This window comes from Schistocerca nitens, chromosome 1 (assembly GCF_023898315.1).
Source record: "Schistocerca nitens isolate TAMUIC-IGC-003100 chromosome 1, iqSchNite1.1, whole genome shotgun sequence".
Lineage (NCBI taxonomy): Eukaryota > Metazoa > Arthropoda > Insecta > Orthoptera > Acrididae > Schistocerca > Schistocerca nitens.
In genome coordinates this window covers 682,887,324-682,914,047 of record NC_064614.1, presented here as the reverse complement: position 1 = coordinate 682,914,047, position 26,724 = coordinate 682,887,324, and the positions used below count along the sequence as shown (strand labels likewise).

Below are 26,724 nucleotides of genomic sequence, written 5' to 3'. Positions count from 1 at the left end.
GAACACTTCAAAAACTTTTACGGTTCCTCGGAATTTGGTAAATTCTGGTGCCTTCATACACCTACCGCAACATCTTCATAACATTTAATGAAAAGCTAGTCCAGTTGCTTAATTAGACTTTATTATGTCCACAAGACCGGTTTCGGTGTTTATATTAGGCCATTATCAAGTGTATCTGAAAATTACGCTGTAGAGGAGCGACGTCAATCATTGATTGACAAATCTCTGATTGACAAATTTCACGATGTATTTAAACTACCGTTTGTTTCATATTTAATTTAGGAGTCTTAATCGACATACACAGGTTAATACCACCACAGCCAAACATAACATTTCATTTACCAAAGCAGAACTTTTGAGACACAGTGGAATTCGAAATATAGTTTAAAATTGCTTTGTAAATCGTTCGTGTGTGGCGGGGTTGAAGCGAGTGACCAACTGCAGGCGATATTGCCAATGATCCGTCGCTCGTGTGTGCGGCCCGTAAGTATGCCTAAAGTCTGTGTCATATATAATTACATTAAAGAGATGATCAGGCTTATTCACATTCGCAGCACGCACGGCAGGTTTATTTGCAATAGAATACGGCATCTAAAATAAATTTCTGATGCAGCTGTTCGTGGCTTCATAGCTCAAAAGTTACTATCCAGTAAAGCAAGGAACAACATTGTTTAACTACGACAAGCTATTTCATTTAATCGTTGCAAAGGAGTGTTTAACTACGACAAGCTACTTCAGTTAATCGTTGCAATGGAGGACTGCATGAAAATCACACAATTACTGGAGTGCACGAAGTAGTAACTCGTCATAAAAATCGTGTACTCAAGTATCTACTAATAAGCGGTAGTAGATTATAAACAAAGTTATTACACAACATGAAATAGAGCTTAAAGTTAACAAATACATGCACTTCTTTTAGAACAGGTAATCTATTCAGTAGGGGAGTTGTGTTATATCAAAACAGTAAAGTCAACTTAATCTGCCACTGCGAGTGCAACAAACGCGGTTTCCGAGAGGTGTTATTTGCATAGGCGGCCTCCAGTACAGCATGAGATGACGAACTTCCGTCGCTTTGTGTTCTGCTCCGAGGACGCCAATGGGTGCAAGATGACGTCAACGGCAGCGGCTTTGTCCAGCGCCGGCACGCCATCCACCGCGCCGATGGCAGCGGTCAGAAGTGTCCCTACGCCGCTCGTGGCACGTGTATCACGCTGGTGCACACGGTATTTCTAATTCTGATGTAGCAATCGAGGTGCAGTAGTTCTGCGCCAATTAGATTTTATCGGCATGAATAAGTAGTAACGCCAGTTTCACAAATGAGCGTAATTATAAAAATGAGAATATTAAGGTCCACTTAAAAAAGTGTCCAAATACTGTTTAAAAAACCAGAGTACGTTTATGAGCAGTTGCCTTGAAAAACAAGTTTAGTTGTGGAATGTCATGACCTACAGCATGTGGGTTGCCTAGTTCGGTTTTTAATGGTGCAAAGAACAGGCTATAATGCAGTACATTACTCGCCAATTCAGCATTGGACAACCAGAGTAGCCGTACGATTAAGAAGTGGAGTCCTGAGGTTACTTGCTGTATGAATATTCGTGGTAATCACACGTTGCAGGGCCCTGGTGCAGGATTATTGCCAGTGGATGCTCGAATCACGAATACACGAATTTGTAGGTAGTTGAGCCGCAGTACGTACCAGTTACAGGGTAGTATGAGTTGGAAAGTGTATCGTGGGAGGATCATTCTTGCCAACAGGGCAAAACGAATTCTGACGGTAATATCATGATATTGGACAATGACCACTTGAGATCAGTCGGGACTCTTGGAATGTCCACCACTGTCCGTAACAGGAGAATTATCAGTGTCCTGATGCACTGCTGCTGCTAACCCTTCATCTTTCTTGCAGGTCGCTGTGTTAATCACCACGGCTCTTCTGCTGTCTTTGTACGTATCCCGATTCATGAATCTCCATAGTATCTGCTATTACTGTGCTATAACCTCGTCACAGCCCTATGTGGGAACCCAGAGACATCTGTCTAACCATTCTAAACTGTCAATTCAAATAACCTCTGATCTGCATTGGTTTTTGTCGATACGTTCGTAGCTTGTTCACGTAACAGCGTTTTGTCGCTGCTGGCTATAGGGTTCTCAGAGGATGGCTGTTATTGATTTACAATTACCTTATCGAAATACTCAACTAAGCGGTCCTCAAAAACTTAGTGCTCCTTTCATAATGGTCGCGCTTCCTAGCGGCTATATTTGAGTGGCGTGTGCCCCTTGGACTCTGCGTTGACCAATCTCCCTGAAGTGTCAGCAACAGACAAGCGGCCACGCATCAGTCTGTCGTGTTTTGAGGAACCTTGTCGTTGTATCTTCAGTCCGAAGACTGGTTTGATGCAGCTCTGGACGATACTTTATTCTGTGCAAGACTCTCCATCTCCGAATAACTACTGCAACCTACATCCATTTGAACTTGCTTCCTGTATTCGTCTACTGGTCTCCCTCTGACCTACCACACTTCCCTCCAACAGTAAAATGATTCCTTGATGTCTCAGAATATGTCCTATCAACCGATCCTATCTTGTAGTCAAGTAATGTCGCAAATTTCTTTTCTTAATAAATGTTGCAATAATTCAGATCACCATACTAATGTACGTGATGTTTTTATAAACATGTGATTGACTGTTATGTTTGATAGAACTCACAAAGTTACTGTGGATCGAAAATGTTCAACAGAAGTGAAAGTAGCACTGGGTGTGTGTTTTGGAACCGCTAATGCCTCGATATGCGTAGAAGATTCACTAGATATATAGTTCACCTATGATGTTTGTGTAGAGAAGTAACCTCGCTAAATGACCGTAAAAAAAGGAGCATGACGAATTATATAATAGGCTATTACCAACTGGTATACTATATGGCAGATTTTTCAATTTGTCCAGGTTGGAATTGGCATAGACATTTGGGTTTCCCAACTTTTCTTCTTGTTTCATTACGTATCCTGTTTCTGTTTACGGGTTTTCTGTTACCTCGTGGCACAAGTTTGTAATGAGTTAAGGGTGGTTCTGCCTTTTTGGGATTACCCAGTTATTGTTTTGCTTTAATACCCAAAAATGTCTTACCATAGTTGTGGCATCCTCAATGGGCTTTTTCCTTTTATTTTACTGAAATACATACGTGTAGATTATGTTTAGATTAGAAATGTGTTGCATCGGAATTTGTTGTTATGTAAATGCCATGTGTACTTTACCTTTTATTTTACATTGTGTTGTGTGTCCTGTGGCTGACAACCGAAATCAGCCACAGTTCTAAATTAGTACACCATTTTTCTGCAAGTATAATGGATGTTAGAATGTTATCTGCATTGAATTATTGCTTATAGCTAATCCAAACTTTAAAATATTTATTCCGATAAAACTCGTGGCATATGTCCGTTTTTGGCCTTACCATTACTGAATTTGGCTTGTCCCGAGCTGTGGCTGTTTTGGATACACATGTGGAAAGGGTTTATGTTGTTTTTGTGCAGTTGGACTGACCTGTGGACATCATTAAAAATTTTGTTAAGCTTTGGCATAGAGTACTATTCGATGTTGTTTATTTATCCATTTTGTTACCTATTTTGAAAGTGCTTACTCACGTTTTCTCCTACTCATTTGTGAATACTGCATCTTGTTAAGGCAGCCACACACGCAACTGCATGCTTGACAAGCTTGCTTGGACAAGCGTGCTTGAACAAGTATGTGCAAATTCCTGACGCCTACACACGGTTCAAGCATGCTTGTACACGCATTAGTTTGTTTACCAGAAATTTCGAGCTCAGACCACGATACGCTGGCTTTGGCAGCCTTTTTACGTATGTTACGAAAGAAACAAAAGATGAAACGTGCTGTTTGGACCAAGGAATGGTTAAACAAACGAAAAGATTATATCTATATTAGCTGTTCGTGGTAGACACGCTGTGGAAACTATCTCACAGTGCTGTTGAGTTTTATTCTCTCTTTCTCCAGGTAATATTGTATTCTTTCACCTAACCTATATTACAATAAGTACAACTTACCGTTAGCTTAAGCAAATTTCAGGATTAATCAGTTATACCAAATCCTGCTGGAACAAATGATTAAGCCAACTCTCGGCCAATTGACCTAAATTCTACGGCTCCTGGACACGTACACAGTCCAGGCCAAGACCAGAATGGCCAATGTGTCGTGATACAAACTTAAATAAAATAAACACACGACATACATGACCTGAAGCAGAATAAGCATTACATTAGCCTCAATGAATAAGAACAGTGGAGCCAAGTTCACAAAGATGGTTAATATTACGCCAAAAGACAACTATAAATTGAATACAACATTTATCTAAAATGTTCAAACTAAACATAAGTCACACGATTCTTAACACTAACACTGATAACATTCATGCAACACGAAAGTCCACTTTCACACCAGGAATAGACAATCATGATAATACTAAACATCGACCATCACCATGCGCCAGAACTAATATCAGCTGATAGTCATTTGTCTCAAGAAAGGCAAGAATTAATAACAGGCAGGTAGACGCACTTAAACATACATAAATACTACACTGCCAATGAACTTCACAACAAACCTCTTTGTAGAGAGGAACACTAACATTAACCCAAATTAAACACGCCACAGATAATTAAATTTCACAGGTCAGACATCAAGTGAGATGCAGTATGTGCAAAGATCTAATTAAAATATTTAACAGACCTTTTTAACACATAAATTATTGCTCATACAATTGAGTCTGCTAATTCCATAAAGGCACGGACTTCAGTACCAATAAACTGAACCGAAGCATCCAGAAATTCTGGTGAACACGCTTCTGACAATTAGGCGCGTTTTCAGTGACCCACCCCTGATGTTTCTCGGCATTGCAAGCCAAACACACGTCAACACGACCCCTGCATAACTTTCCCAGTTTCCGTCAGCACACAGACAGGTGGATGGCGGCAAAAGACCTCCTTTCCGCTTGGTTGCTCCAGTGATACTCCCATCATCATACTAACACTCATACCGTCCTTGTGGGCACAGAAAGCCAGAAAGCCAGAAAGCCACGCCAGAGGGAGCTGCCCTCGCTGGGCAACACCTTAGAACCAAAGATAAGAGCATCTCGATATCGATACAGTACGAGAAGCCACCATGGCTCACGGAGCTGCTGGTGTTTATCATAAAGGAAACGACATTCGTCTTCCAACCAAATAATTTCTGCTTTCCTTTTTATTACTTGTACCGCAGGTAACTCGCTGTTTGCACTGACTATTACAGAACCAGGAAGTACGTAATTATTCAGACAGATTTTGTTAAACCTGATGTTGAGGATAGTTATATGAAACAGTACTGCTGTATTCTTGAATTTGTTGCGGAGCTTTGTGGAATATGTTGGCAAGGCTTTGCAAGAATCATCTTCCTCAGGGTGGAAGCTCCTCTTGACGTTTTTCCGTGTCTGCAATTGATTTTTTTAAAGCTGGTTTATGCAAAACACTATTCATTTCTTTTTATTCTGTTATCAATTATATTGTCAAAAAAGCCCAAATTTTAAGACGCAAACACGATGGTACGTCAAGAGGAGCTTCCATCCTGAGCAGAATGGTTCTCTCAAAGCCGTGCCAACTATTTCCCACAAAACTCTGCAAGAAATTCAAGAATACCACAGTATAGTTGCACAAAACTATCCTCAACAAATTCTATCTGAGTGGTAACATAATTCTTGGTTTTGTAAAAATCAATGTAAACAGTGTCACGTGCAGGACAGGTAGCCAGAGGAAAGCAGAAAAGAAATTTATTTTCTGTGTACTAAAAAGCAGCAGCTCGATGTTCAGTTATACAAAATCCATCTTGAATGATCTAATCTCATAAAAACATCAGCCCACTTCGATGACCTCAGACAAGGAGTCACATCCTACACAGTACCATTAATAAAAAGGAAGGGAGAAACACAAAACAAAAACTGAATCACCTCTTGAATTCCACCATATCAATGAATAGAGAGGGCGAAATGTGAGACCAACACAAGCTTCAGGACAATCTTGCCAGTTTAACTGACATTTAATTAATAAAACAAGAAAGAGACTTACTTGTAAATGGATCAAACACAACGTAAACACAAACATGTGACATGAAATAACAGAAAACCTGAACACAGCAAAAGCATACGTAATAAAACAAGAAGATAAATTGGGAAACTCAAATTTCAATGACAACTTGACAAAGGAAGTGGTAGCGGAATAAACAAATAAATAGTGTTTTATGCAAGACGAATTTTTTAAAAAAAATGAAAAGAGTTCTTCAAATGTGTATGATTATAACCCCCAGACAAAAAGAAGCGAGTTGATGGTATCGGATTACAAGATACAGTATGTTTTAAGTTTCTGGTGCTTATCACATATTTTAAATAATTACGAATGATACTACTAACAAGGGAACCTCCCCATCGCACCCCCCTCAGATTTAGTTATAAGTGGGCTCAGTGGATAGGCCTTCAAGAACTGAACACAGAACAATCGAGAAAACAGGAAGATGTTATGTGGAACCGTGAAAAAAATTAGTAAAATATACAAACTGAGTAGTCCATACGGAAGATAAGCAACATCAAGGAGAATGCAAGCTCGACAGCGCCGTGGTCCCGTGGCTAGCGTGAGTAGGTGCGGAACGAGAGGTCCTTGGTTCAAGTCTTCCCCCGACTGAGAATTTTACTTTCTTTATTTTCGCAAAGTTATGATCTGTCCGTTCGTTCATTGACGTTTCTATTCACTGCAATAAGTTTAGTGTCTGTGTTTTGCGACCGCACCACAAAACCGTGCGATTAGTGAACGAAAGGACGTGCCTCTCCAATGGGAACCGAAAACATTTGATCGCAAGGTCATAGGTCAACCGATTCCTCCACGGGAAAACACGTCTGATATATTCTATACGACACTGGTGACGGCATGTGCGTCACATGACAGGATTATGTTGTCGACCCACCTAACTTGTACACTTAGCGAATGGATAAAAAGATTCCTCTACCTTGCCCGATTTAGGTTTTCTTGTAGATGTGATAATCACTCCCAAAATAGTGATGAAAACATAAGAGTTTGTCACATAAACTGAAAATAAAAAATTAAACTTTTCACTCGAAGGAAGACTTGAACCGAGGACCTCTCGTTCCGGAGCTGCTCTTGCTAACCACGAGACCACGGCGCACCTAGACTCCCACTGTCCTTGATGTTGCCTATCTTCGCATGGACTACTCAGTTGGTATATTTTACTAATTTTTTTCATAGTTCCACACAACTTCTTCCTGTTTTCTCGATTGATCTGTGTTCAGGTTTTCAAGGTCTATCCACTGTGCCAACTTATAACTAAATCTGAGGGGGGTGCGATGGGGAGGTTCCCTTGTAACTGATATGAAATAGGATGAACACGTGACATGCACGCAGGAAAGGGAAATTATAGAATGTCACTAATATTGGTACCAAGTGCTGTCTGCCGTCGACTTTAGATGGGTTTGCAGAGTTTACACGTTTTTGTGGATTAGGTACGTGCATAAGGTCGACAGGGAAGCATGCTGCTTGGGAAATGCATTTTCTTTTGATCAAAGAGAGGAAATTGTAACGCATCATATATCGTTCCATGAATTCAAAGGCAATTCACTTAAGTTGTAGTCGTCCAACACACAAATACTCAGTGACTCCTGGGTCTTCTGCATGAATACACATTACGTAAAATCTCTGACATACTATCATCAGCCGGTGGTGTCTGGTAATTTCCAACTTAGGCCAACGCGAAATCAGGCGTTTCATACGTAACTGATAAGCAACTATCTTATGGGACAGAGGCCGTCTTACCACTGTGTCGGATGTTTGCAGTATGAGATACGCTTCCTTATGAGCTTTGCTCTGGTTGCTACTGTCGCTTTCTCTACAGCTTTATACCTAAGACTACGCAATGCAGGGAGTTTGTAGTGTTTCTGAGAAACCGAACGCTGGCTGTGTAAGCAAATGAGATGATGATGTTTGGTTTTGTTGGGCGCTCAACTGCGCGGTCATCAAAGCCCATACAAAGTCCCAACTCTTGACACAGTCCAGTTTCTTTACTCAGTCCAATTTCGCCACTGTCACGAATGATGATGATGATTAAATGTTGAGGACAACACAAACACCCAGTCCCCGGGGGAAATTAGAACCAGAATCTCACCCCCTTCTAACATAACCACCTTTTATGGTATCCTCAGCAGAGCAACTGCAATAATTAAGACCCTCTCTTCTTTGGGAAAAGCAACGCCCATATCCTAGTTTACCATCCCATTGAGAGTATTGTGTGTGTGTGTGTGTGTGTGTGTGTGAGTGAGTGTCTGTCTGTGCGTGTGCGTGTGTGTGTGTGTGTGTGTGTGTGTGTGTGTGTGTGTCTGTTTTCAAATATTGCAATGGCTACTGCAATAATATGACTGCCACCTTATCTTAACATTCGCTAGCTATTAAAAAAGTTTGTGGTCTAGTGGTATGCGTCGCTACCTCCAGGTCGTGGAGGCCCAGTTTCGACTCTCGACGGATCGGAGATTTTCTGCGCTCGGGGACTGGGCGTTCGTGTTGTCATAATCATTTCGTCACGTCTTTATCGATGCGTGAGTCGCTTAAGTGGCGTCAAATAAAAAGACTTGCACCGGACGCACGAACAACTCCAGAGAGGATCTCGTGGCCCACAATGCAAAACGATCAGTTCATTACATTTTGAACGTATATTCACTTGTTTCCAGTCGTTGTCAATTTCAGCTTTCTATACTGTGTGCAAAGTGTGTCTTCTTGAATATATCAACAAATTTAAACCAGTCACGAGTATGTAGGTCGCTCAACGGACTGTTGCTAAGTTAGCTGCACCGAAAAAGCTATCAGCTCCGACTGTCGCTGTTCGACTGCTATCGTAAACAGCTACTCCAAAGAAGTAAGGTAAGAAGCTTAGAGTCTCGTTGATAGCGCGGTCTTTAGAGACGGTGCACAAGCCCGGATTAAGAAATGATGGGGAAGCAAATTGGCTGCGCTCTTTCAAAGAAACCACCTTGGCCTGGAGCTGTTTAGGGAATTCACGAAAAGCCTAAATCTGGATAGCTGGACTGGGATTTGAAGCGCCGTCCTCCCGAACGCGAGTACAGTGTGCTGAGCACTGCACCACTTCGCTACCCTCGTCAGCTACCCCGTCATAGCTCTTGCAGCGGTGAATATTTAAGACGAAAGTCAAAATTATGCTATGTATCCCCCCTCTCCCCCACGTTTATTGTAACGTGATCAGATTCTCATACAGGCGGAACGTAAATCACGCCTGATAATAGGAGTGCGTTCATGCTGAAGACGTGCGGCTCCCACATCGGCACACGACCGCATCTAATTTGTAGTCGAACACCAAAATGTCAGATTTAATGCATATCTGATTACGAAAACAACGACGAGCTGGCAATTAAAGAAACTTTAAATGCCGTTTAGTAATATATGTAAAAAGGGTATAGTTACTCGTCTCAGAAGCCACTATCCGGAAAGCGTAATTTAGACGAGAAAACGAGAAGCAAACATGCCACGTAAACATAGAATATTTCATCTGTCTGAGGACTGTGTAATGTAAACATTGTACCTAAAGCCAAATACTGAAGCCAATGAAAATAGTATTTACTGTCAGCTGTCTAGTCATAACTTGAGTCCTTCCACTGCTACAGTGACTATGAAGTCATTCAAGTGCCATATTTCTTCTTCTTCTTCTTCTTCTTCTTCTACGACAAGCCATTCTACATGCCGCCAGCATTTGTAGTGACTTCCCATAGAATTCCATGCATTAATATCAGAACGTCTAGCAGACTGAATGATTTATCCTCCCTAGCAAGATAACATTCATGCTGGTTAAAAAATAAGCTCCTCAGGTTTCAAGTCGCAGTGATAAGCGGTTACCTAACGACAACCTAACTTATGTCATTGTATCAACAATGTAACGGCCTAAACCGCGAGCTCCTACTTTATTAATAATTCGGGTTTAATTGCAATAGCATCGACATCGATATCTCTATCTAACCAGTTATTCTGTAATGTTTTGCTTTCTCCAGAAATTCCGTGGCCTGGATTCAGCCTTGACATTATGACATGGAACATTGTCTATGCTTATAACACTGCAGGGTTCCAGCGTCGGCGCAGCATCACTAAAACATTTTTAAACACTTCACGATTCATGTCTTCATGATAAGTCCAATTTCCTTGGATTACAAAACCAAATGAACACGTTACAGAAATAACTGTTGTCGTCTACATGCGCGATAAACAGTATTCTACCTTTTTCCACCGAATCTTTGTACCCTGAACCAGACGTGCAAGAAAAACTAGGCTCTTTTCAGTCTCTGTATTCTCAATCCATGCAATTGACACACTTTTACGCGGGAATTCCGGTAACCTCATGCGGTGTCGTCGAATATCGAGAGCGCCGTAAGAAGTATCGATCACCGCAGAGATACTGCACCCAAAAGCAGTATCAAGAGGTGACAATGAGATGCTAGGAGGAAGCCGTACCAACCGTAGTTCGAGACGCCACCGCCACGCCTCTGCCCTGTAATAGCGTCGTCAGAGTCCAGGAGGGCAGTTTCTATTCACGGTCGGATCCTTTCCACTTCCAAGAAGTTCTTGTCGGTGTAAAGTCGATTGTGCTGTTTACCCGCAGCGGCACAGCCCACGTCAGCCATCGGAAAGTGGACACTTCCGTCTCCTGTGAACTGCGCCTGCGCGTCAACACTCCCATAACTATGTCAACAAGCATCCACAAACTTGTGTTTTCTTGTGACTGTAACGAACCCACAGTACGGCCATTGCACCAGTTCGCCACTCAGTAATCGTAGCTCATTTAGTGTGTTCTGATCTACAAGCCCACATGTACAGTTTCTTAGCTACAGCCGACCATGGTAAGCAGAGAAGTCTTGTTGGAGTAACTTACGTATTACCTACTCAGAATGTTCTAATTAAGTTTATTAACTTTATTTATTAGCCACCTCAGTGTCCAAGAAGTCGGGAACAACATGAAATGTTGCTTTTTGAATAATTAATAAAATATGTCCCAAACATTTAATTGCTGCTAAAAGACATTGAGAATGAATTTTCTCTGTGTAGGCCTAACTAAATCTCTAAATTAAGGATAAAAGGTCAGCATTCAGTATCAAAAGAATGTATTTTCTACTGTTCATATAAAAAGAATGTTCCAGAGAAATGTTTATATATCGAAACTTTATAAAAGATACTCTGTAAAGTAAGTAGATGGCAGTCGCCGTAATGTTTCGACAGTATAAAAGTAGGCCCTGCGCCCCTGTTCGCTCCCTCTCCTTTGTTATTGGTTGCCGTCTCATAAAAACTAAGTGTCGCTCTCGTATCTGTAACATCTGGTTAAATAATTACTGTAATTTAATGGTAACACCCGTGTTTGAATCAAGTAATTTACTTTCCTCTTCCATTAATGCCAAATCTCTATTTATTATGTTGCATTTTAGAAGTTTTTCAGGCTACAGCGAAGGAGAGTTGCCGACGAACTGTTTCGTAGCCACAGCCCAACGCTACTAGTGTTCTACAGACATTTGCTTCATCAGACTTTTATTTCAACGAGTCCGAGATCTCTTTAACTGATCTTTTTTTGTCAGTACCCGGGCTATGTAATTAGGCAAACTGCGTAATTTTGAGATAGGTCACTAGTCTCTGAACAGTGCCGTCGGTCAACGTTTTCGTCGGTCTGATGGAAATCTGATGCTGGATGGCGGAATGCAAATCAATTAATAAGTAAGTAAATTTTTTCAAAAAATGTTCAAATGTGTGTGAAATCTTATGGGACTTAACTGCTAAGGTCCCTAAGTTTACACACTACTTAACCTAAATTATCCTAAGGACAAACACACACACCCATGCCCGAGGGAGTACTCGAACCTCCGCCGGGACCAGCCGCACAGTCCATGACTGCAACGCCTGAGACCGGTCGGCTAATCCCGCGCGGCGTAAAATTTTTCTGTGCACGGTTTACCATTTCAGAAACTTTGCTACCAGGAGACGTGATTAAAAGTTTTATAATATTACGAACTCACTGTTTAACAATCAGTAAATGTCTTTTGGTGAGTAGAATTAATTTCAACATTTAAAGAAGATATCAGAAATTAACTTCCACAGCTAATATTAAACTCTCTCTCTCTCTATCTCTCTCTCTCTCTCTCTCTCTCTCTCCCACTTTTAAAAAAATTGTATTGTAATATTTTAAAATTAGTAATATTATAAACATCTCAGATTTTACTTCGGCCGTATTTGAGGCGATTTATGAACGACTAGGCAAAATGTATGTGACTGGCGAGATAGAAAAAACCCACTGTCCAATAAGATTTGATAGAACTAACGGGCCGGCCGATGTGGTCGAGTGGTTCTAGGCGCTTCAGTTTGGAGCCGCGAGACCGCTACGGCGCAAGTTCGAATCCTGCCTCAGGCATGGATGTGTGTGATGTCCTTAGGTTAGTTAGGTTTAAGTAGTTCTATATTCTAGGGGACTGCTGACCTCAGATTTTAAGTCCCATATTGCTCAGAGCCTTTTTAACTTTTTTTTTTTTGAGAATTAATGAGTTAAACATTTAACATGATACGTACGAGCGTATGTTTCCGCGAGCGTTGTTATCTTCAACAAAACGTTTCCAGGTATGATATCGTGTCGTCAAGTCGATTTGTAGACCTATCTGTCTGCCGCTGTTGCAAGTTGCATTCATCATCGAAGTGGCATAAATTTACATGACGACGCAGTTCATACTATGAAGAGATTTGTTTCATGTATAAGATGATAATTAGCCCCAACCCTGAAGATTTTCCATGTTTTAATGTAATTCACTGAATCACTCGCTGTGGAATGACGAATAAATACCTAATACATAAGGAGGGACTATTTACAGTGGCATTAAAACGAGCGGTGGGTGTTTGCCGCGACCGAGGACCAATCGCGGAGTATGTGTTATTTTACCAACCTAGGGTTGAACATAACGATGAACAGCTTAGATTAACGTTTAGTTATAATGCTCAGTTAATAAGAATCTCTTACGTTGTGCTTCACCTTAAACTAGTCTATTTCCATACGTTAAATATTAACTCTGCCTCCAGGAAACAAATGGTATTTATAAAATAATTTTTCTGTTTCAGTCACTTTTTACTAATATTCATTAGAGCGACTCGCTTATCATCACGCTGCTGCCATCACCAAGTGCATTACATCTCCACTGATGAGCCAAAACATTATGACCGCCTGCTAAATATCTTGTTTGTCAGTCTTGGTGAAGAAATACATCACTGATTCTGCGTATCAGGGATTCGACAGTTTGTTGGTGTTTGTGGAGGTATTTGGCATTATATATCTACTCAAAGGTCATGTAATTCGTGTAAACAACAGGCCGCTGATTTGCATAGGCGGTGACGACGCGCGGTAGCGACCCAGGTGGGTTCCATAGGATTTACATTAGACGAATTTTGTCGCCGAAACATCAGAGTGAGTTAATTATATTGCTTCTCAAACCACTGTAGCACGGTTCTGGCTCCGAGGCACAGATAATGATACTGCTGAAAGATGACAGCTGTCAGCCTGTCTTAGATTACTGCCACAGGTCCCATACATGTGCAGGAGAATGTCTCCCATAGCATAATAACGCTCCCATCAGCCAGCAACCATGGCGCGCTGCACGTTTCGAGCCGCCGTTCACCTCAATAATGGCATTTGTGGAGTGTAGCAAAAATATGATTCACCCGAAGAGCTGACACATTTCCATTGATCGACGGTCGAATCCCGATGGTCCCGTGCCCAGTGAATCGTAATTGGCGATGTCATTAGGTCGACATGTGAACAAGTAGGGGTGGTCTGCTATGGAGCTCCATCTTCAACAATGAACAATGAACGGTGTGCTCCAAAACACCTGTGCGTGCACCAGCATTGTACACTTCCGGAAGAGATACAGATCACCATCTATCCTGCTTTACAGAGCAGACGAGCCTTCGAACCTCACGTTCTGTGAAGAGTCGTAGACGTCCAACCATTTAGCGGCTAGTGGTAGTTTCACTGTCCTACCTCTTCCCGTAGATGCCCACGACAGTACCACGTGAACATTCGACCAGCTTCGTCGCTTTCGAGATACTCGTTCACAGGCTCTGCGCAATAATCATCTGTCCTTTGTCAGAGTCGCTTATCTCAATGTGTTTCCTCGTTTGCAGCCCATATCTTCGTTATGATGAACCTCCGTCCGTGTCTGCTCCGCTTACATACCTTTGTCACCGCGTTACATGCCACCAACGCCACCAGACGGCATCGAGCGTCGCGGTGGGCAGTGGTCACAATGTTTTGGCTCATCAGTGTACGTGTAACGTATATTAATTTTTTATGATAGATTCTTTTGAAGGTTGACAAGATCAGCTTGGTGGGTATGCCAGTTAGGCTATGTACCGTAATTCATCCCTGTTCAATAAGATTAATTTGAGGGAGTATCATAAGAAAGTAGCATGTTTAAATAACATCGCTGATATCGTTACTTATATTTTTGCTGAATACGCATTTTCCTTGCTACACTGAGCACAAGAACAAACGCATCCTCAGCACTCAAAACTGTTGGTGCTTTCCAAAGACTCTTAACTTGTAGAACAAAATTTATTTCATAGTCTAATACTGTATTGTATTTTTATTGTTTGTACATTCTTAGTAACTGAAATATATTTTCATTGTTTATTGTTACTTGCTGATCTGCTTCGTTTCGTACATGTTATCGTTTATGGTCACTAACATAATGCAGTAGTTTAACACACACGCCAAAATATACAAATATATATTTCCAAAAGGAGATCTTCACTCTGCAGCGGAGTGTGCGCTGATATAAAACTTCCTGGCAGATCAAAACTGGGTGCCGGACTGAGACTCGAACTCGAGACCTTTGCCTTTCGCGGGCAAGTCCTCTACCAACCATTTTTTTTTCCATTCTGTTCGTTATTGATCGTTGTGTTTGGTCGTTACGGACGCCGCAAGACATCCTGTTCAAGTTCGGTGGTTGATCCTTCCACTCAGTTTTTTATTACAGAGGCCAACCGGCTCTCTGACCGAACACGCTGAGCTAATGTGCCGGCTTGTGCTCTACCAACTGAGCTACCCAAGCACGACTTACGCCCCGTCCTCACAGCTCTACTTCTGCCAGTATCTCGCCTCCTACCTTCCAAACTTCACAGAAGTTCTCCTGCGAACCTTGCAGAACTAGCACTCCTGAAAGAAAGGATATTGCGGAGACATGACTTAGCCACAGCCTTGGGGATGTTTCCAGAATGAGATTTTCACTCTGCAGCGGAGGGTGCACTGATATGAAACTTCCTGGCAGATTAAAACTGGGTGCCGTACCGAGACTCGAACTCGGGACCTTTGCCTTTCGCGGGCAAGTGCTCTATCAACTGAGAGATCCAAGCACGACTCACGCCCCGTCCTCACAGCTCTTCTTCTGCCATCAGCGCACACTCCGCTGCAGAGTGAAAATCTCATTCCGTAAACTCCCCAAGACTGTGGCTAAGCCATGTCTCCGCAATATCCTTTCTTTCAGTAGTGCTAGTTCTGCAAGGTTCGCAGGAGAGCTTCTGTAAAGTTTGGAAAGTAGGAGACGAGATACTGGCAGACGTAGAGCTGTGAGGACGGGGCGTGAGCCGTGCTTGGGCCTCACAGTTGGTAGAGCATTTGCCCGCGAAAGGCAAAGGTCCCGAGTTCGAGTCTCGGTACGGCACCCAGTTTTAATCTGCCAGGAAGTTTCAAATATATATTTCTCATAACATTTCTGGCAAGCAAGTATTTTCAGACTTTTTCGGTGCCAAACATACTTTTTCCAAAGACAATACAGTTTTTGTATGTACGTTTACTAATGAAGGTCACTGATAAATATTGCAATGTATACTAAATATCAAATAGATTTATAACAACACAAAATACGACAGTATCCAGTGAAATTAGTACAGAATCAGAACGTGAAATAACTTGGATGAATATAAGAGTTAAAGATGGATCAGTCATGGTCATCGGCTACTTTTGAAGACGCCTTGCCTCAGCAACTGCAGCGGATGAACAATGAAGTGAATCTTGGACACTGTTTCGCGTAAATTTCCCGCGCAGGTGCAGAGTTTAACTTAAGTTATAGACTGGGAGACTCAAGGGATTAGAACGGTTTTACAAAGAGTACATTACAGCATTGGCCTCTTATTCAGCTTGCATTTACCGTGAATCCCTCGCTCAGCACAAATTCCCTTGCGACTGGAAAAAAAGCGCAGGTGACTCCATTATATGAGCAAGGTAAAAGAGTGGGACCGCAAAATTACAGACCAATATCCATTACTTCGGTTTGCTGCAGAATCCTTGAACATATTCTCAGTTCGAATATAGTAAATGTTCTTGAGACCGAGAAGCTTATGTCCACGAATCAGTACGGTTTTCGAAAGCATTGCTCGTGCGAAACTCAGCTTCCCCCTTTTCTCACTTGATATACTGCGAACTATCGATGAAGGGCAGCTGACAGCTTCCATATTTCTAGATTTCCGGAAAGCACTTGAGACGGTGCCCCATTGCAGGCTGTTAACGAAGGTACGAGAATATGGAGTAAGTTTACAGATATGTGAGTGGCTCGAAGACTTCTTTAGTAATAGAACCCAATATGTTGTCCTGCCTGCGAGTGTTCATCAGAGACAAGGGTATCGTCAGGAGAGCTCCCGGGATGTGTGTACACAAATGATTTGGTGGAGAGGGTGGGCTGCAATCTGCGTATATTTGTTGATGATGCTGTGGTATACGGTAAAGTGTCGAAGTCGAATATCTGTAGGAGGATACAAGATGACTTAGACAAAACTTGTAGATGGTATGATGAATGGCAGCTGGCTCTCCATGCGGGAAAACGTAATTTAATGAGTAGGAAGATCAAACTTCTAATGTTCGGATACAGCATTAGTAGTGTCCTGCTTAACACAGTCACGTCGTTTAAATATCTGGGCATAACGTTACAAAATTATATGAATTGCAAAGAGCCTGTGAGGATTGTGACAGAGAAGGCGAATGGACTACTTTGGTTTATTGGGAGAATTTTAAGGAAGCCTTGTTCATCTGTAAAGGAGACCGCACATGGGACGCTGGTGCGACCGATTTTTGAGTACTGTTCAGGTATTTGGGATTCCTACCAGGTCTGATTAAAGGAAGAAATCGAAGCAATTCAGAGGCGGGCAGCTAGATTTGTTACTGGTAGGTTCGAACGACATGTGTTACAGAGGTTCTTCGGGAACTCAAATGGGAATGCCTGGAGGGAGGCGACTTTCTTTTCGAGGAACGCTATTGAGAAAATTTAGACAATTGGCATCAGAAGTTGACTGCCGAGCGATTGTGTTGCCGCCAACATACAGTTCGCGTAAGGACAACAAAGACAAGATACTAGAAATTAGAGCTCATACGGAGGCACATAGACAATCGTTTTTCGCTCTATTTGCGAATGAAACAGGAAATGAAATGACTAGTAGTGGCAGAAGATATCCTCCGCCATGCCCCATATAGTGGCTTGCGGAATATTTGTGTGGGCGTAGATGTAGATATCTGTCCTTCAAAAACAACATGCAGGGTTTTTTATTCTCTCGCCATCTGCGCGCAAACTGTTAGCCCTACAGAACAATAGGAGAGACCCGTTTTGTAGGTAACTTAATGCAGTTAAATTTTGTACCGGCGGCCACGGTTTTCAAGTTTTCAGGAAGAACGTACAGAAGTGACCTTCAAACGCCCCTCCATCTCTATACTCGTCGCTCACCAATCAGGATTTCTAGTATTTCGTTCGTGGTGAAAAACCAGAGTGTCGTGGATATTCATAGGTGCTCGCAGAATGTTTACGGAGACATAACAATGAAAAAAAGTACGGTGAGTCGTTGGATGAGGAGTCTGTCATCACCGCAGCTTGGTCGAGCAAACGTGTCTGATATTCCACGTGCCGATCGGCCACAAACAGCTGTGACGCCTTCAGTGTAGGAACGCGCGGACACTTTCATTCGATATGATCGACGGATCACAGTCAGACACCTCGCTGCTCAACTCGACGTCTCTGTTGGTAGCGCTGACACACTAGTCCACCAGTTGAGGTACTCAGAGGGGTGCGTGCCTGCTGGGTTCCCCGCCACCTAACAGAAGACCAGAAAGTGCAGCGAAGAGCCATCAGCGCAGAATTCCTTGCGCTTTACAATCCTGATCGTGACAATTTTTTGTCAAATACCGTCGCAGACAATGAAACATGAGTTCATCACTTCGAACTGGAAACGAAACGGCAATCCATGGAGTGGCGCCGCGCACCTCTTCTCCAGAGAAATGGTTCAAAGCTGCGCTCGTAGCCGGTATAGACGTGGCGACGGTCTTTTAGGGCTCCGCAGAGGCTAATCTGATATCCTCCTTCATGCTGCAACTATCAAGTGTGAAGTGTATTGTTTTACCCCCCTAGGGAATTGAAGAAACAATTTCAGCGTGTTCGTCGCCATAAAAATGCAAACGAACTTCTCTATCTCGACGACAACGCAAGGCCTCACGCAAGTCTGCTTGCCGAGAGGAGATCACAAAAACTTCAGTGGACTGTTCTTCCTCGTTTACCCTCCAGCCCAGATCTCGCAACTTTCGACTTCCCTCTGTTCGGCTCAATGAAGGATGCACTTCGCGGAAAGCAGTACATGTATGATGGGGGAGTTATTAATGCAACATGACGTTGGCTCCGACGTCTAGGAACAGAGCTGTACCATGCACGCATACAGGCCTTTCCAGTAAGGCGGTGTAAGACCGGCGCATTGAGCGGAGATTATGTTGAAAAATAGGGTTTTGTAGCGAAAAGAGTCGGGAATAGTATGGTGTGTTGGAATTCAGAATAAAGCCAACCTGCTTTCAGAAAAAAAAAAATATGTTGCATTACTTATTGATCGCCCCTCGAATATTGATGTATGTATGTGGTCAAAAACATGGTTGTAATTACTACCCATCAGAAACCTTTCTTTCGTCAATACACGAGGATATAAACATTATGCGTCCGGGCGCGGTCGTCTGTCGGACCGCTTCCTCCATACCGCTGACGTAGCAGAGCTGGCGGCTATCTCGAATAATTGTACTCGGTTGATTTTCGAGCGGCATGAGTGCGGCGTCGCGTGCAGTCGACCGAAACACTCCAATGCCACATGTGGCATGGTATGTTGAGATTTTCAGAGATACTTGGTGTTAGATCCTCCAATCATTTTAGTTGCAGAGAATTCTTCGATTAAAAAGCTTCCGCCGTCTGCGAACTTGTTAACTGTTTCAGTGTCATTTTCAGTCGAACTGTCTTCACAATAGAGCTTACTCAGCTCTCCTTTGACTCAAGTTTCGCTTATAGATTCAGACAGCCATTATGTGGGGGCGAAGACCAAGGTATAGATTTACCTATTTTTTTTTTTTTTTGGATGGTACATTACAAAAAATGGAACAGCTCACAGTTCGACGTTACATACTCTGTAACAGTAATGTAATAACTTTTTGATTGCCCATCGGTAAAAGTAACTAATGTAAAACATACTCTTTACAGCTTCGATGCAGTGGGTCACATGGCACAACAAAAGTGTTCCATTTAAGAGCCAAAAACAAGAGACAAGTGGACCTGTGCCATGGGGAAGTAGGTCTTAAGGATTAGTTGCTGAATACAGTCGAATCCGTATCTCCATATGATTTCATTTCATACATCACTACACTTCTGTTTCAGTGTCCTCTATCGCTTTCCCTCCAGTACCTCATCCTTTACCTTGTCCATCCTACCCCACCTCCCTTGCCGTGCCCCTTCACAATTTCACTTTTCCTCTTCCAATTTTTTCATCCGTCACATATATGCCCCTCCGAGAAATGGCTCTAACGCACACGCCCCAAGTGCCTTACTCTAGTTGCACCGTTGAAGCAAAGCTGATGGATGGTGCTGTCACAAGACATGAATCAGGTGTTCTTACGTTTCTGCATATGAATAGTCTGTTGAATCCTGAGATAGTGGTTAATTGTTCATCACACGTACAGTTACTCTTTCATTATAAACTATTACCGTTCACACGATGACACTGATTGTAACGCTGATGAGCCTATTTGAAATATTCTCGTCATGCAGTAGCAATTCTTGTTTTAATTCAACATTCTTCAGAGTAAATATCAAATGAATGTAAATCTTTCTAATGTTCAAATGTGTGTGAATTCCTAAGGGACCAAACTGCTTGACTCATCGGTCCATAGACTTACACACTACTTAAACTAACTTATGCTAAGAACAACACACACACACACACACACACACATATGCCCAAGGGACGACTCGAACCTCCGGCGGGAGGGGCCGCGCCGTCCGTGAACATGACGCCTCAAACCGCGCGGCTGAAATCTTTGAAAAAGTAACGAGTAACAACTATTATGTGATTTAAGTGAGTGTGGTCGATTAGAAAAATTACATGTGTGATAAAACAGAACTGATGTCTGGTGTGAACCTCCTCCGTATTGAGCGAGACGCACTCTTGAGTCCAGCCTCTTAGCGGCATAGCTGGAGCGCGTCTAACCAAAGTTTACAAGAGTATCGTATTTAGATTTTGTAGTCCTGGTTTCAGTGGTGTAGCTGTTACTCGTGCTGACTGCGTGATGGTCGGTTGTTCGCAGGCGAGCAGGCGACGCCGTGTACACCGGGGTGGCGATCCGCGACTCCGACGCGGCCAGCCGGCGGCTGGTGCTGCGCTCTGGCGAGTGCAACATCACCGGTTGGTCGGCCGGCAAGCGGAGGATGCGCTTCCTGCAGGTCAGTCGCCAGCTGCAGCGCGCCACCCCGCCACACTCCAGAGTCGTATCTAGCATTGGCCACTGCCAAAGAAGTTTCCTAAAGACAAAGCGTTCACACAGCCTTACGCTGCAGAGCCGAACGCCGTAGTGTGCGATGAAATAACCTTTACTGGAATTTTTCACGTAAGGAACAGAAAAAATTTCTGCGCCTCTTGGGACTGAACCTGTAATTTAGGTTATTTTTATGATCTTTATGAAACCCAAGTAACAGGTTCAGGATAGGAAAGGACCAAACATCAACGCGTGGAAGGGAGACCCATCAGATATTCGTCGTTTTCACCAAATTACATTTATTTAAAGAAAAACATACTGATCAATTAAATTCCGGATTAATAATAACATGAAAACCATCAGAATAATAGTGGCATATAAAGTGACAAACTACTGAAATTTACCAATATAAGCAAAAGGAAACAGTATTCAATATACACAAAGCGTCTGACAATGAACAGTAAGAATGAAATTTGAATCGTTCAGTAAAGGGAAACTACATTTACCAAATACAGAGCACATCCGATTTTGTGAGGAACAGTTACTAGAGAATTTGAACGCCCTTCTTTATGAAAAGTAATTTACAAAAGTTTATGAGTTAATCCCTCTAAACTTCACAACCCTGGCGGCAATCGCTCAACTCAGGTATAGCTCCAAGGAACAAGACAATTACTCAACTTTTGCTAGGTATGACAGACGATGCGGCAAAACGCCCCCGTGGCCATAACTTAGACCTCGGGCGTTGGGCAGGATACCGCCAAGCTAGCGGTCCAGAAGTCACGGTTGCAAACACCAAGGTAGACTAGCGTGTTTCGCAATCAACTGTGAACATAAATCACACGCGAGGCAGCACCCTCAAACAATAATAGAATACACAGTAACAAATGATGAGACTCGCTTTAGAAAGATAAATACAACTCGTAACCTTAGATAAAACAAACAGTTAAAGCCAAACTTAAATAAATAACTAATATACAGGGTGTCCCACTCAAACCTCTCTGATTTCAAAGGACCAGAAAAAAAAACACATTAGACACGACAATAAAGAATGCACCACATTGTGGAGCATCTCAAAGAATTTATTTATTTATCGTTAATACACCTCTACATGTGACCCATTTGAAGCACAAAGAATATCAAGTCTATATTCAATTTCTTGCAAGTTCTTTCTAACATTTCCTCTGTTATTGTTGCAATCGCATTAGTGGTACAATGTCGCAACGTAGGAATATCGTCCACTTTGGTCGCATACACGCGGTCCTTCACGAATCCCCACATGCAGAAATCAAGTGGCGTAATGTGGGGTGAACGTGGTGGCCAGGCAATGGGTCCTCCGCGTCCGATCCAACGATTAGGAAATTTCCTAACCAGGAATTTGCGAACAGCCGCTGACCAATGTGGCGCAGCTCTATCTTGTTGAAAAATGATGTTGGGTTGCAAGTCTTGTATCTGAGGGTACACATACTGCTCCAATATGTCCAGATACACTGACCCACCCACTGCTTGTTCCGCAAAGAAGAACGGTCAAACAACCCTGTCATGCATTAGCCCCCACGAGACGTTTAGTGTAGGGCTATCACGACCACGTTCAAGGACAATGTGCGGATTTTCCGAACCCCAAATCCGAACATAATGCCTATTAACCCTTCCTGATGGATGAAAGGTTGCATGGTCTGAGAATAAACAATTTTCCAGGAAACTGTCTTCCATATCAGTGCGCGGCAGCATATCCGCAGCAACTTGTTGTCGGCGTGGTTTGTCGTTCGGCGTCAGATGTTGCAGAATTTGCACACATACGAAGACGCTGGTGAACTACACGATGCAATGTTGATCGAGGTACATCAAGTTGCCTAGATGCTTGACGAATTGACTTACGTGGGTTTCTGAGAAACGTTTGTCTGATGTCCCCCACTGTCTCTTCTGAAACTCCGTAACGTACGCTGCCAGAATGTTTCAGAACACTTCCTGTTGCCAGAAACATTCTATACCATTCCTTAATTGTTTTCACATCAGGTGGATCACATTCATACATTCATACACACCACGATAATTCCTTTGCACAGTAATCGGAGATTTTGTTTTTGAAACCCACACTACTGCTTGCGCGCACTGCTGTGGAATCACCATTTTCACTTCATGCGACCATGCTGCACTCTGGCGACGATACTTGGCACTTCTCACGTGGGAATGTAAATTCTTTGAGATGCTCTACAATGTGGTGCATTTCTCATTATCGTATCTACTGTGGTTTTTCTTTCCCGGGTCCTTAAAATCAGGGAGGTTTGATTGGGACACCCTGCATGTAACTGTGAAGGTGCAGGTACAAACAGAGCAGTTGCAGTTAAACCCCCCTGAGGGACGAATAAGTATGCAAAAGCGCATTAAGAAACACTAGTTAAGGTGAGCTTAAGCAAAGCGGAATATTTCACACAGTACTAGCCCTACGTAATTCAATTATGACTAAAGTACATCAACGTAGGTTAGAATAAATACACTTTACTAAATCTCAATTAGATTTCAAATTCATACCCAATACCTGATACCACCGGGTACAGTGGCACTCACCGGTGGTACCACTTCAATTCATAACGTCGGACCCCAAGTGGATGCACACAAGCGGTTTACCAAGTAACAGAAACACGTGGCTTCAAAGAAGATGCACTAACAACTACTGGCCACTCTCAAGCCAAGGTACACTGCAGAACAAACAAATTCATATTATCCAGAAATGATAATTAATTGAAACCCTCAGCTGCCAACAGGTGTTGTTGATATACCTCAATGGGGACAGCTGAAAATGTGTGCCCCGACCGGGATCTCGTGCTTACGTGGCAGACGCTCCATCCATCTGAGCCATCGAGAGCACAGAGCATAGCGCGACTGCAGGGACTTATCCCTCGCACGCTTCCCGTGAGACCCACATTCCCAACTGTCCACAACCTACATTCATAATGTTCCTAAAGGATATTTGCCCATTCACTCATTACTCGTGCCAACTAAGGTGACGATTCCCGTAAGAGTTCGGGCAAAGTGTGCGCATTCGCATTCTGGTCTCGAACAGCTTGCAGAAAAAACGAACACCTATATCTTTCCGTTCGATTTCTTATTTCATTATCGTCATCGTTTCTCCCTATGTAGGTCGGCGTCAACAAAATATTTTCGCATTGAGAGGAGAAAGTTGGTGAATGATATTCAATGGCCGGATAGCCTTTAATTATATGAAGATAGTAACTGTTCCGAAAAAACAGATACCAATGATGACCATGCAGCTTCTCTAGAAAGAAATGATAATTAATTGAAACCCTCAGCTGCCAACAGGCTGGCACGCCAATATCGCAACCGGACGTCCACTGAGTCGCGACAAGTGGGCTTTCCAAATGAATCATATTTTACGCCCCATCGGACTAACGGTCTTTGGCAATAAAAACGCCCAGCATGTCTTATCTGTGTCTACATCTATATCTACACGAATACTCAGCAAATCACACTTAAGTTCCTGGCAGAGCGTTCACTGAATCATCTTCACAACAATTCTCTATTATTCTAGTCTCGAACAGCGTGCAGAAAAAACGAACACCTATATCTTTCCGTGCGATTTCTTATTTTATTATCATCATCGTTTCTCCCTATGTAGGTCGGCGTCAACAAAATATTTTCGCATTAGGAGGAGAAAGTTTAATGATTTATATTCGTGAGAGGATCCGGCCGCAACGAGAAACGCCTTTGTTTTAATGTGTCCACCATAAATCCTGTATCACGTATTTTCATGATACTCTCTCACCTGTTCCTCGATAATCATCGACAACACAAAAATGCTGCCCATCTTTGAACTTTCTCGATGTACTCCGGTAATACCTATCTGATAAGGATCCCACACCGGCAGCAGTACTCCAAAAGAGGATGGACAAGCGTTGTGTAGATACTCTCTCTAATAGGTCTGTTTCATCTTCTAAGTGTTCTGTCAATAAAACGCAGTCTTTAGTTCGCCTTCCCCGCGGCATTTTCTATGTGGTCTTTCAAATTCAATTGTTCGTGATTGTAATTGCTAGGCATTTAGTTGAATTCACGGCCTTTACAGTTGATTGATTTATCGTGTAAATGAAGATCGTCTTGCGAATGTTTTCGTGGCATTCCCTGCGTGATTTTGCACCCTGTAAATCACTGTGGATCAACACAAGTATGCACCTATTCTTGGGGACCGTGTCCACTCTTATATACAGTTTGTTTTCCCTTGGCACGATAACCTCTACATGTAGGACAGTACAGAGTGTCACTCAGCGGACAGTGTACGGGCGGGATTCGAAGAGCACCAGGATGAGTTTATCACGCTCCTCTGGCCATCCAACTCCCTAGATTTATACGCAGTCGAGAATCTGTGGAAGTACTTCGATCGGGCTGTTCGCAGCATGGAACCTCAGCGAAGAAACCTAGTGGAAATGGTCACGGCGCTAGAGTCGGCACGGCTCCTCATTGCTGTGGATACCTTCCAGAACCTGACTGATGCTCTTCCTACATGTCGCAGCGATCCATGCCGCAGAAGTTTATTACTCAGACTTTGACAGACGGTCACATTAATCTGACTGGACACTGACAAACTGCCTATTGGCTTCTGTCTCGGGTTCTTCGGCCGATGTTCATCTAATGATTTTACTGACGTCTCGCTAGCACGAGTGGCTGGCATTGTCAAAGCTTCACCCTCCATCGCTGGTGGTGAACTGGAGCCGAGCTCGCAGCCGCAGACTATATGTACCTGGCGCACCAACGTGTTTGGCTCTGTTATACTTCTTCAACAAGAAAGAGGAAAGCCTTAAAGTAAACGGATCCTGGCTTCCCGTACTGCAGCGAACGACCGTCGCAGGTAGCAAGAGGAGAACCGGACCGAAAATCGCGCAGAAGCCCTCGGGCGTTGGCGCGCCAGGTACATATAGCTCGGCTCCAGTTCACCACCGGCAATGGAGGGTGAAGCTTTGACAATGCCAGCCACTCGTCCTGGCGAAACATCAGTAAAATCATTAGATGAACGTCGGTCGAAGAACCCGAGACAGAAGCCAATAGGCAGTTTGTCAACAAGTGGCCACGAAAGGCTTAACGATTTTGACTGGACAGTGTTTTACACCATCATTAACAATACAAGATTTGGAGCCATATATGCTGACCAAATGGCTGAGCGAACTACGATATGGTTCACATAAAGGCACAATTGCTGAAATGCATACCAAGTGGTAATTGTTACACAGTGCAGAAAGCATCAACAGTGTCATGTCTACAAAGAGTAAGACTAACTTGGACAAGGAGGTGAAACATTCACACTTTTCTACCATGTGGGTAGTGAGTCATCCAGCATATGCATGAAACCCATCCATAGTTCACGATCACGTGGGTTAAATGGGAATGTGCATTTAGTGTGCATGACGAAATAAAATACAACCTCTCCCATAAACTCACCGAAAATCAAAGTTCTAAACTGTTCACAAGTTCTATATTAGCTCGGAGACCCCATGTGCTACTGCATGAAAAGATTTGTCCAAACATTACACACCACAAACACTTCATTGGGCCCCTATAAATGTGGTTGGACTTAAAAAGTTCGACTACATTTCATCTGTGGGGCACTAACATTCGGCGCAATATACTCAATGTCCACAAAAGTATTTAATATAAATACAGACAGGATTTGTTATGCAAAAACCACATAGACACTCACGTATTTTTTAGTATCACAAATTCTAGGTAATTTCCAATAACAACATAGAAAAATCGAAAGTCACAGTTCACACTAAATTAATATCAGACCCCAACTGAGTTTCTTAAGATCTTGGAGGGGCTGCATAAACCACAATTAATTGCT

At 42.8% G+C, this 26,724-nt stretch overlaps 1 protein-coding gene across 1 annotated transcript in view; it reads left to right on the top strand.

Annotated features, from left to right (window-relative positions):
• The window catches only part of LOC126236816 (ATP-sensitive inward rectifier potassium channel 12-like), a 157,346-nt gene that overhangs the window by 44,612 nt on the left and 86,010 nt on the right, over positions 1–26,724 (top strand). Inside the window, exon 2 of the mRNA XM_049946413.1 lies at positions 20,709–20,844. Coding sequence (XP_049802370.1) covers positions 20,709–20,844 — 136 coding nt within the window. The remainder of the gene's footprint in view (positions 1–20,708; positions 20,845–26,724) is intronic.